Source organism: Natrix helvetica (genome assembly GCF_964273705.1).
Source record: "Natrix helvetica genome assembly, chromosome: W".
Classification (NCBI taxonomy): domain Eukaryota; kingdom Metazoa; phylum Chordata; class Lepidosauria; order Squamata; family Natricidae; genus Natrix; species Natrix helvetica.
Genome location: NC_138555.1, coordinates 78,387,406 through 78,399,758, shown reverse-complemented (window position 1 = coordinate 78,399,758; position 12,353 = coordinate 78,387,406). Strand labels below are relative to the sequence as shown.

At 41.5% G+C, this 12,353-nt stretch overlaps 1 protein-coding gene across 1 annotated transcript; it reads right to left on the bottom strand.

Annotated features, from left to right (window-relative positions):
* Window positions 1-2,846: 2,846 nt before the first annotated feature.
* LOC309400310 (olfactory receptor 6X1-like) lies at window positions 2,847-3,722 on the bottom strand (the record flags this gene model as incomplete). The annotated part of the gene is made up of 1 exon (XM_081968726.1): window positions 2,847-3,722. The coding sequence occupies one exon, from the start codon at window positions 3,720-3,722 to the stop codon at window positions 2,847-2,849; it is 876 nt and encodes a 291-aa protein (XP_081824852.1).
* Window positions 3,723-12,353: the final 8,631 nt, after the last annotated feature.

Here is a 12,353-nt window from a genome sequence, read left to right as displayed (position 1 = left end):
TCCCATCCTCGTCGCCAAATGTTCTATCTTGCGGAGAACACAGGTGGACAAATGGAGGCGAGCCAGGACTTAACAGAATGCTAACAATTTATTGCTAACAGGTTGCCAACGCAGCAATTCACAATACACGCGCTTCGCTAACAGGCAACAGCTGAGCTCTGCTCTGACAGCCTTTATATATGCCGCTGTCCGAGCAGTCAGCCAATCAGCGCTTAGCACAGCGCCCCCTAGTGCAGCGGACCAGAGGGAAAACTATATACATAACATTATATACACATTATACAGCACAGATGGTGCTACTGCACTATTGAAGAATGATATTGAAGAATGAGTGACTTCTTTCTTGGTTTGATTTCAAATTTTTATTTTGACTGTTCTCGAGGACCTGAAGAGGAATTTACCCAGAACATTGTGCTGATTCCACATACTCTAATGCCTTCGAGCACTTCAGATGGATGTCATGATTGATAGTACTAAAAGGAGACGAAGGAGAACCAGGATGCTTGCACCAAGCCTTCCCAACTTGGACACTGAAAAGCATAGTTGATACCATCTCAGTTTTATATCCCAATCTGAAACCCCACTGGTCATGGCTTCTTAATTTCATTTTACTTATGCTTTGAATACATTTTTCATCCAACAGGGGAAAAAAAGTTGCCTTCAATTTGAATGTTGGTCACTGTTCCCTCTTTGTTATTGTAAAGGTAAATGTTCCCCTCGCACATATGTGCTAGTCATTCCTGACTCTAGGGGGCGTTGCTCATCTTCGTTTCAAAGATGAAGACATGAAGACATCTCCGGGGTCGTGTGGACGGCATGACTAAAGGGCAAAGGTGCATGAAACTCTGTTCCCTTCCCACCAAAGTTGGTCGCTATTTTTCTACTTGCATTTTTACATGCTTTCGAGCTGCTAGGTTGGCAGAAGCTGGGACAAGTAACAGGAGCTCATTCCGTTATGCGGCACTAGGGGTTTGAACTGCTGAACTGCCGACCTTTCTGATCGACAAGCTCAGCGCTTAGCCACTGAGCCACCACATCCCACTCTTTGTTATGATAAGCAATGTGAAATATCTCAAGAATCTTCTGTAATATTTTTTGCACTCTGCACCTTGAAAGAATATAAGCATAGAGGTGTGATTGTGCGGCTGGCTGCCACACGGTGACGACCTCGTCTGCTTTTGGGACCCTCGAAAGGGTGCACCTGAGTTAGGCTTCGGGACCCCCGAAGGGGTGAGAACCCTCGTTAGGGTGAGCCTAAGCTAGGTGGGTCTGGCTCTGCTAAGGAAGCACGAACACCATGATGTGTTAGAACGCATCAACCAGCTCAGCGAGATGCCAAAAAGACCCCCACTGGCTGATTGAGACGGTATTTATTAAGGCATACAAGAAGGGTTTTCGTAATACAACATACGGTTACATGATTGGTTAAAAGCTTGTTGCAGGGCAAAACTTAAGCAGGTTAGAAGCTTTCCATAGGATGTGGCTTTCTCTCATGCCCGGAGTTCTCCGGACAGGCTTTGTGGTTTAGCGTTTCTGCGTAAACGACAGGTGCTTTAGCTCGACAAAGGATGTGGTATTTTTATGTCGTTAGGCATGTTAGCTACATAGAGGCCTCCTTCAAAAGACAGATTAAGCTTGCATTTGATGTACAAGAAATTAGCTTGGACAGAAATGTTTTTGTTGCATTAGCCCAACACCTAGACATGAGGAAGAAATGTATGGAGTGTTCTTTAGAGCTGTACAATTCTGGATTTTTGAAGCAGCATTATCTCTTCCATTGGTCAATTATAAAAGGAAGAAACACTCAGAAAACAGCTTTCAATCAGAATGTCAGGCCTGTAGTTATGTTCCTTTTAGGATCTTTGGCCTGCCACACTTTCTTATAATTCCCTATGTGTTTAGTGTAGTAGTTGGGAGGGGGGAATAGAAAGGAGTAGGATTGTGGAATGTTTTGTTGTCATTCTTTCTAGAAGCTCAAGGTCATCTTTTGTCTCCGCACCTTGACACCTGACCGGAAGCAGAGGGGTGTAGATGCCAGTGTGGAAGATGATGATTGGAACATGTGATGGATTTGTGGGTGTGGGGAGGAGATCATGAACTCTCAACTGGGTGGAATTCCAGGAAGAAGATCAGAACTGAAATTCCATAGATGTGCCAACATACCTGTATGATTGGAACTTTAAGGATGATTCTGCCTTGGACTCTGATTGATTTCATGCATGGTATTTGGAACGCTAACACAGAATAGAGCTGGAAGGGAACTTGGAGGTCTTCTAGTCTAACTCTCACTCGAGCAGGAGACCTTATACCATGTCAGACAAGTGACTGTCAAGTCTCCTCTTAAAAACCTAAAAAGTGACGAAGCACCCACAACTTCTGACAGCAAGGCTGTTCGGTGGTCAGATGGAGACCAGGATTGATCATACTGAACAATGCTGGGACATGAAGGAGAACCAGGATGCTTCTACCAGATCTTCCCAACCATGACCCTGAAAAACACAATTGATGCCATCTCAGTATTATGTTCTGCTCTGAAACCCAACTGTTCATGGGTAACTAATTTTATCTTACATAGACTTTTGAACAAAGTTTTAATGAAACAAACAACAACAACAAAATCCATGTTGACTCCCGTTGAATATTATTTACTCTTACCTTTTGTTATCATAGGGATAACATAAACTATAAGAATTTTGACTGATGTTTCTGGAACGTCCCAACTTGAAGGAACACACCCATGCAGGCCAAATGAAGTTTACATTTCATAAACAAAAAATGTGTTGGAGAATGGAATCACTTCTCACTTCATTTAACAAAGGGTTTCGGGTTGGAGAGAATGAAAGATTTCAGAGACTTGAAACATGTCTTCCTATCATTTTATGTACAGAATCTTTCACTTCATTGTTCCTAATGCTGTAGATGAATGGGTTGAGCACAGGGATGATAAAAGTATACAGTATGGCGACAGACTTTGTCATACTGAAGGAAGAGTTCTTGATAGTCGGTCTTAAGTAGACAAAAAAGACCGATCCGTACAAAAGGCTGACCACAACCAGATGTGAAGCACAGGTCGAAAAGGCCTTCTGCTGACTGGAGGCTGAAGGCATTCGAAGAATGGTGTAGAGGATGAAGAAGTAAGAAATGAGGGTGAAAACCAAAGAGGACACAACCACAACCACCGCAACGAGAAAGCCGAGGGCTTCGATGAGACGGGTATCTCCTCCTGCAATCTTCAGCACGGGTCCAACATCGCAATAGAAATGATCGATAACATTGGAAGTGCAGTAGGGCAAGTTTGCAATCATCACGACCTGGAAAACTATGGAGAAAAATCCGCCAAACCAGGCTGCTATTGCCAGTTTAAGGCAGACGCATGACGTCATGATAGTGGAGTGTCTCAAAGGATGGCAAATGGCCACGTATTTGTCCAGGGAGATCAAAGTGATGATGAAAAATTCAGTCACTCCAAAAAAGAAGTAGAAGCACAACTGTATCACACAGCAATAGAAACAGATGGAATTGTTAGAAGAGACATAGTTGAGCAACAGCTTGGGTATGAAGGTTGTGGTGTGTCCAATGTCTTTGAAAGAAAGGTTGCTAAGGAAGAAATACATGGGCTTCTGGAGATGGTGGTCCAAAATCACCATGGCAATGATGAGCCCATTGCCCATCAGACACAGGAGGTAGAGCAGAAAGATGCCTGCATGCATCACACTTTCCATTCCTGTAATGTCTGGCAGTCCAGCAAGAATAAATTCAGTTGTTCTTGTACAGTTGGTCAAATTCATGTTCTTCTTCTGTTACAAAAAGAGAAAACATGGAATCTTCATTGACTCAAGATTTAGCCAAATTTGTAAAAGTCCCTTTTCAAAAACTAGCATTATGAGTTCAACAGAGGGAACACAAGAGTTACTTTGAACATCACAATATTAAAAGCTATGTAAAGCTTTAGTAGCTGACAAAAGATAAGATGATAAGATGAGGTGGGATGGGATGGGATAGGACATCACGCTTCCCATTCCTGTAGCGTGTGGCAGTCCAGCAAGAATATATTCAGTTGTTCTTGTACAATTGGTCAAATTCATGTTCTTCTTCTGTTACAAGAAGAGAAAATATGGAATCAAGATTTTGCCAAATTTGTAAAATCCTATCTGAGAAACTAGAATTATGAATTCGACAGAAGGAACAGAAGAGTTAATTTTAACATCAAGCTATCAAAAGCTATAGTAGCTGACAGAAGATAAGATGAGAGTTGAGATGACATGGGATGGGATGGGATAGGACAGGACAAGATAAGACAAGATGACAAGATAGGATAACATGATGAGATGAGATGAAATAGGAAGGGCTGAAATATTTTGATACACATTAGAACTTGGGAATTGATAAAAGTTCCATACACCCACCAGGAACTTTGTTGGCAACTGTTAACTATCTAAAGAAGAGAGGAACACAAAATATGGGCTGTGATAGAAAGATGAAAGTAGAAAAAGGACGACAAAAATATAATAGCCAAGATGTTTCTCTATGTACGTGCGGGGTGGATGTGTGTATATGCTAGGAAGTCATGATTATTTTTACAGTGGCATTCTGTTTCATGTTCTGCTTTTATAGATCATGGAGCTAAAGATCTCTCTACACTAGAATAGAATAGAATAGAATAGAATAGAATAACAGAGTTGGAAAGGACCTTGGAGGTCTTATAGCCCAACCCCCTACTTAGGCAGGAAACCCTACACCACTTCATACAAAGAAGAAGACCCAACATCTTCTTAAAGACTTCCAGTGTTGGAGCATTCACAGCTTCTGGAGGCAAGTTGTTCCACTGATTAATTGTTCTAACTGTCAGGAAATTTCTCCTCAGTTCTAAGTTGCTTCTCTCCTTGATTAGTTTCCACCCATTGCTTCTTATCCTGCCTTCAGGTGCTTTGGAGAATAGCTTGACTCCCTCTTCTTTGTGGCAGCTCCTAAGATCTTGGAACATTGCTATCATGTCTCCCCCAGTCCTTCTTCTAATTAAACTGGACATACCTGCCACCTTTCTTTATATGTTTTAGCCTTCAGTCCCCTAATCATCTTTGTTGCTTACCTCGATTTGTCCTTATTTATTTCCCTGACGTGTCTTCTCCAAGGACAGTACCCATCACTCCATCTTTTCATTCATTTATGAAGACAATGTTTTCAAGAATCATAGAAAATGGTGCCATCAGGTGTTCAGGGGGAACTGGTAGACTTCTTGAGATATATTTTCATTAACATTTAAAGAGTATCTAGCAGATTGCATCATAGAAGGTTTATTTACTTCTTCTCTACAGAAGCATGGGTAACAGTCTCTATGGATATTTGCCTTTAATTTCTCGTGAGTATCCATGCAGTATATCTCAAATATGCACAAGACTCATGGGCCTTGGAATGATGTCAAGTGCCATTGCAAAATAAGAGGCCCTCTGGAGGTACACAACAAGGATAAACTCTGCAACTCTTGTGTAGTGGGTCTGATTCCCATTTTTTCTTTCATTGAAAAAAAGAGAAAATGTAGGGCTTTCACTTAATTTTGAACAGAAGATTGAGATACCATTTCTAGAAATATTTGTGTCAGCCTCTGTTTCCCATTTGCTTTCGGCTGCCATAGAAACGGGGAGGGGGGCCTGGAATTTGGGAGGGGAAGCTTTTGTACAGGAGAGATTGTAAAGTTGGAATATTGGTCAAACCGTCTACTGCGCATGCTGAAGATTAGCGGTTGGTGTCGGTGAAGGCCAACCGTCCGCATAACCTCCTGATGCTGCTCCTTGAATATGGAACTCACATGACACCTAAGGGATTTGCAGATTGGACAGTGGGATGAGGATTGCCAGGGGGAGGGGATTGGTCATGTATTGATATGTATGATTTCGCGCGCTTATGCCTCAGATCTTGCTTTGCTTAGCTGCTATCTTTTCATAACCAGTAAAAGTACTCTTGATTCTGAAAAATGGAGTTAAGTGGTTTCTTTCTTGGTTACTGAGGGAGGCCGGCTTGACAATTTGTCTCTCAGTTCTCATAAGTATTCATAGATTATGGCTCGAAATGGATAATTTGGAATCAGGGGGATTCATGCTTACCATATTTTTTGGAGTATAAGACGCACCTTTTCCCCTTAAAAAAGAGGCTGAAAATCATCTTATACACTGAACACAGCATTTTTTGCCTCCCGAAACTCCGCCCCTTCATCAAAAGGGCCATGCATAGCTTGTAGGAAGCTTTTAGAGAGCTACTGGGGGCTGGGAAGGGCAGAAATGAGTGTTTTTTTGCTCATTTTTACCCCCCTGCTCCTAGGAGCACTCTATAAGCTTCTAAAGGCTATTCATGCCCTTTCATTTATGAAAAATGGACCACTTTTTGTGAAAAATGGGCTACTTTTTGTGAAAAATGGGCCACTTTTTGTGAAAAACAGGCAATTTTTTGCTTGTTTGGGAGGGGCATGCCCCCAGGAGCACTCTGCAAGCCCCCTAAAGGCTATTCATGCCTTTTTTGGGGGGAAACGGGCCCGTTTTTGCAATAAACGGACCAGTTTTGAGAGGTTTTCAGAGTGCAAAAACTTTTTTTAAAATTTGCCTCTTCAAAACCTTGGTGCGTCTTATATTCCGGTGTGTCTTATACTCCAAAATATATGGTAGTTCTTTTTAAACCAATGTCCAAGTGCCACTCCTAGAAATAGAGTCTTGTGTACATTTTCCCAAAGGTGATTTTTCAAGAGACAACTGGACTTTTTTGGTTTTTCTTTAAAAACATTTTGCTTCTCATCTAAGAAGCTTCTTCAGCTCTGGTTGGATGGTGGGGAATGGAAGGAGTTGTACTCCTTGCAGACAGCTGGCCATTTGCATTCTTTTGGAGAGTTGTTGAGGCCACCTGGAGTTATATCTGCGTTATCTGAGTGGTGCAAATGGGTGTGGAGCCTTCTTGGAACTATTGAAAGGACTATGTTGTATATTGGAGGTAGATGATGTCACAGGGTAGCCTTTATTGTCATTGTACATCATGAAATTGGTTTTAGCCTCACTGGTGCAATCCATGACAAAAAATACAAATAACATAAATAGTATAAAGAATGATCCCTATGTGATTAATTAGGAAAAAGAGAAAGAAAGAAAGAAAGAAAGAAAGAAAGAAAGAAAGAAAGAAAGAAAGAAAGAAAGAAGTCATACATTTCCGTTTGTGTGTGGAGTGATTGTGGTTGTGTTTAAGAGTCTAACAGCCCAAGGATAGAAACTATGTCATAACCCTCCCCCTCTGTTGAGATAGGACTGTTCAATTTCCATTCCCCACCAACCAGCCAGAGCTGGAGAAGCTTCTTGGATGAGAAGTGAAGTGTCTTCCTAGAAAAACCAAAAAGTCCAGTTGCGTTTTGAAAAAGCACCTTTGGGACAACCATGACCTGGAGACTGAGAAACTCCATAGGTATTTTTCATTGGCATGTTATCATTCAATGATGTGCAGTAGATAATTTTGTCATGCATTGTATGTGATCAAGAAGCATTCAGTCTTGTGCCCCAAGACCACTTTCCCTTAATTAATCTGCACTGAAGATGCAGGTGTAGGTTTCAGAAATCAATCACGGCAGTTTGTGTCCAAAATATCTGTCTGCCTTCGCAGAGTTTATTTGGCTTTTATATATTTTTTACAAGCAAAGCACAGAGCAACAACACAGTGTTTTGGTTAAACTCTCCCATTTCTTCCCTAGTGAATTCAGAAAGATAGATAGATAGATAGATAGATAGATAGATAGATAGATAGATAGATAGATAGATAGATAGATAGATAGATAGATAGATAGATATGGATGGGCAGGCAGACAGAAAGACAGACAGACAGAGATGGATGGATGGATGGATGGATGGATGGATGGATGGATGGATGGATGGATGGACGGACGGGCGGGCAGGCAGACAGAAAGACAGAAAGACAGACAGACAGACAGACAGACAGACAGACAGACAGACAGATGAGAGATTAGAGGCAGGCAGGCAGGCAGGCAGGCAGGCAGGCAGGCAGGCAGGCAGGCAGGCAGAGAGAGAGAGAGAGAGAGAGAGAGAGAGAGAGAAATAGATAGATAGATAGATAGATAGATAGATGATAGATAGATAGATAGATAGATAGATAGATAGATAGATAGATAGATAGACAGACAGACAGACAGACAGACAGACAGAGATATTAGATAGATAGATAGGGATGGATGGATGGATGGATGGATGGACAGATGGATGGATGGACGGATGGGCAGGCAGGCAGGCAGAGAGATAGAGATAGAGATAGATAGATAATAGATAGATAGATTAGAGTAGATTAGATTAGATTGGATTGGATTGGATTGGATTGGATTGGATTGGATTGGATTGGATTAGATTAGATTAGATAGATAGAAATGGATAGATGGATGGATGGATGGGCCGGCAGGAAGGCAAGCAGACAGACAGAAAGACAGGCAGACAGATGAGAGATTGATAGATAGATAGATAGATAGATAGATAGATAGATAGATAGATAGATAGATAGATGACATCAGATTGGATAAGTTAATTGAAATAAAGAGGAGAAGAGGAGAAAGCTACTATCAGATCTGAGGATTGCGCTCGTGCTTAGCAATGTGAATTTTGGGGTCTCAAGAATCAGTGTTGGCCTTCTGTTTCTTCCACTCCAATTCTCACCAATTTCTGGCTTCCATTTGCTCTCATCATAAAAGTCACAAAGCAATTGCTGCATTTGTCAAATTAAACAGAGGGCATTTGTTTTATAGAGACATCTTATATACCTTGTACACTATAAGACAGTGGTACTAGACTATGAAGAAGGAGAGAAAAGAATGAGTGATATGAGCCACAGTGGCGCAGTGGTTAGAGTGCGGTACTGCAGGCTTCTTCTGCTGACTGCCAGGTTCAAGGTTGACTCAGCCTTCTGTCAGCGTTCCAAATATCATGCAGAATTAAATCATTGTCCAAGGCAAAGTAGTCCTTAAAACTCCAATTTAATAAGACAGGCATGTTGGCATTAAGCTGGTGAATTTCAACTCTAATGTACATCCAGTGAATTCACCCAGTTAAAAGTTCATCATTTTTCCCCACACCCCATAATTCATCACATGGTCCAATCTTCATCTTCCACGCTGGCATGTACACCCCTCTTCTTCCGGCCAGGTGTCGAGGTGCGGAGACAAAAGACGACCTTGAGCTTCTAAGAAATTCATAACAATACATTCCACAATCCTACTCCTTTCTATTCCCCCCTCCCAACTACTATACCAATGAAACAGCATCATATATATATGTTTTAATTATGTGGCAGGCCAAAGATCCTAAAAGGAACAGAATTACAGGCCTGACACCTTCCTTCCTTCCCAGGTGGGTAAAATGGGGATGCAAATTGTTGGGGGCCGTATGCTAACTGCAAAACCAATTAGAGAGGGCTGTAAGTCTAAGTGCTATTGCTATCCTTTTTTCTCTGCTAGATTTCAATCCTGACTTTTCTCTAAGACCGCAAGAGAATGTACCAGGGATTTTCTCCTCCCTTTTTCCCCACAAAAACACTGAGCGAAAGAGGTTGGAAGGAGAAGGATGAATCTTAGGGAGCATCCATCAATAAGCATTGGTCAGAATCTGGGATCCCATTCCTAGTTCAACACATGAATCACTATCCCAAAAACTCCCTTTTAGTCTCTTAATTCAGGGTAGAGCCGGGGAGACGGGATAGAGCTGAGCGTTTACTGGCCAGGTGCCTTCCCTGATGCCATGCGAAGTTCACAGTAGATACTTTTTTCTCTGTGCCCTAGGAGAGAAATATCTGCAGCTAACTAAAATTGAATTCTCAACCTTCAGGTTTGAGGTGAGCACCTTCACCACTAGGGCACAAATCACTATACCAGTGATGGCAACCCTTTTTCTTATGGCGGGCCAAAATTGCATGCTGTACGGACGTGCACATACCCACTCAAACTCCCCATCCAACTGCACATGTGTGCACCCCCTCTGCGCAGGCACACATGCCCCCTCCCCATGCATTCGTGTGTGACCCCTCCCCAGGCTTTGGAGGCTTTCCTGAAGCCGGGGGGGGGGGCTAAAAACAGGCCCAACAGCCCAACCGGAAGTTCAGGAATGAACTTCCGGTTGGCCAGTTGCTGCCATTTTTTGCCGTTCCCAGCTTCCGGAGACATTCCTGAAGCCTGGGAAGGGCGAAAACGGTCTCCTCTGGCCCTCCAGAAAAGTGAAAAATAAGCTGACCAGTGCATGCATCTGCACTGGATCTGATGGGACAGAAATATTCTTTGTTTCTGTTGCAACACTTAGACATAGGGAAGAAATGTATGGACTCTTTAATTGACCAGAGAGTGACAAAGATACAATTTTGGACTTTTCATCCAGCATGTTAAAATCTTGGCATTTCATCTTCTATTGGCTCACAGTAAAATGGGTGGGGGAAAATTTGACTCCATACTCAAAAGATCTCTAATAGAGATGAAATGGTCTAAAATGTTGTGAAGCTTCTTCTCTGGTAACATTGTACTGCAAAATAGGGCGTACAAAACATTTGCCAGACCAATTCTCGAATACAGCTCATCTGTCTGGAATCCACACTGTACATCGGACATTAATACAATCGAGCGAGTCCAGAAGTATTTCACGAGAAGTGTCTTCCACTCCTCTGATCACAATAGAATCCCTTATGCCACCAGGCTTGAAATTTTGGGCTTGGACAACCTGGAACTATGCCGCCTATGGTCTGACCTAAGCATAGGACACAAAATTGTCTGCTACAGTGTCCTACCTGTCAATGACTATTTCAGCTTCAACCGCAATAATACGTGGGCAAACAATAGATACAAACGAAAGGTAAACCACTGCAAATTCAATTGAAGAAAAGACGACTTCAGAAACAGAGTGGTCAACGCCTGGAATGCTCTACTCAACTACCTTGTTACATCCTCAAACCATAATAACTTTAACCTTAAAATGCCTAGTGTGGACCTCACCCCTTTCCTAAGAGGTCTTTAGGGGTGTGTGCATAAGCACACCAGCGTGTCTATCGTCCCTCTCCTATTGTCCCCATTTATCCGTACCCATTTCCTGTGTTCATGTTCATGTTTATACTTATGCCTGATATCTCATACATGTTTTTTTTTTTAAAAAAAAGAATTTTATTGGTTTTTTTAACATTTATAGGGGAAAAGGTAAATGGAAAGGTATACAAATTTTGGCAGTTGCAAAGTGTGGCAGGCACCCCCTCCCTCCAAACTCATAGAATACATCTGAGTATAAAACATTAATACATAATCACATATAATCAGCATATTAATTCTAATAATATTTTCAATCAGTTTATACATTGTAGTATATGATCTACATATAATTCCATTACTACTTTCGGTCTGTTTATAACAATGTGATTTTCTTATTCATTTTTGTGATCTGAGCTTTCTTGATATTGCCCCTTCTCCCCCCGTTGGCAGAGCTCCAGCCCCTCCCGTGTCCTGCATATCCGTTGTAGAGTCTTCTGTTTTTTCTACGGTAGGTTTGTTTTGTTTTTTTCCATAAAGGCCTGTGCCTCTATGGGTGTATTAATTCTAATTCTTGTCTCCTCCCAGAATATCAACATACCTTCAGGCATCAACCATCTAAACCACACCCCCTTCTGGTATAATTTATTCACCAATTGCGAATAGTTTTTCCTTTTTTCCCTAATTTTCTTGGGGATCTGCTTCAGGATGGTTATTTCCCTGTCGTGATATGTCAGTGCCTGCCCCCTTTGTACACCCAGAATTTCGTCTCTTGTGCTTTTTCTAAGAAATTTAATATGGACCTCCCTGGGTACATTGTGTGTTCTGGCATAAGCTGAATTCACTCTGTAAACCAGATCTATCTCCCATTCCATCTGTTGTTTTTCTTTCTGTATGTATTCAGCCAAAATGTTAGTCATAATGTCCCTTATATTTTCCCCATCTGCTTCTATGACATTTTGAAATCTAACATAGAAGGACATTCTCTCAAATATATCTCATACATGTTTGACTAGCTAACTAATTAAATAAAAAATAAATGATTGAAAGTACCTAACTTTACTTTCTACAGTGTTTATGGATGCTCCTGAACAAAGCTTCCATCAAGGAGAAAACAACTTGTTGCCTTCCACCTGGATATCACTCATTACTTCTTTTATTATGACAAGCATGGTGAAATATTTCAACAATATTGATTCCTGTTTCTGACATTTCCCCCAACTGGAAGAAAAGCAAAGAAATACAGGAGTCCTTCAAAAGAGACATAAGGTTAGAACTTAGAGTTTAGATTTTGTTTTGTCTTCAGGAAATTTCCATCAAAATGGGA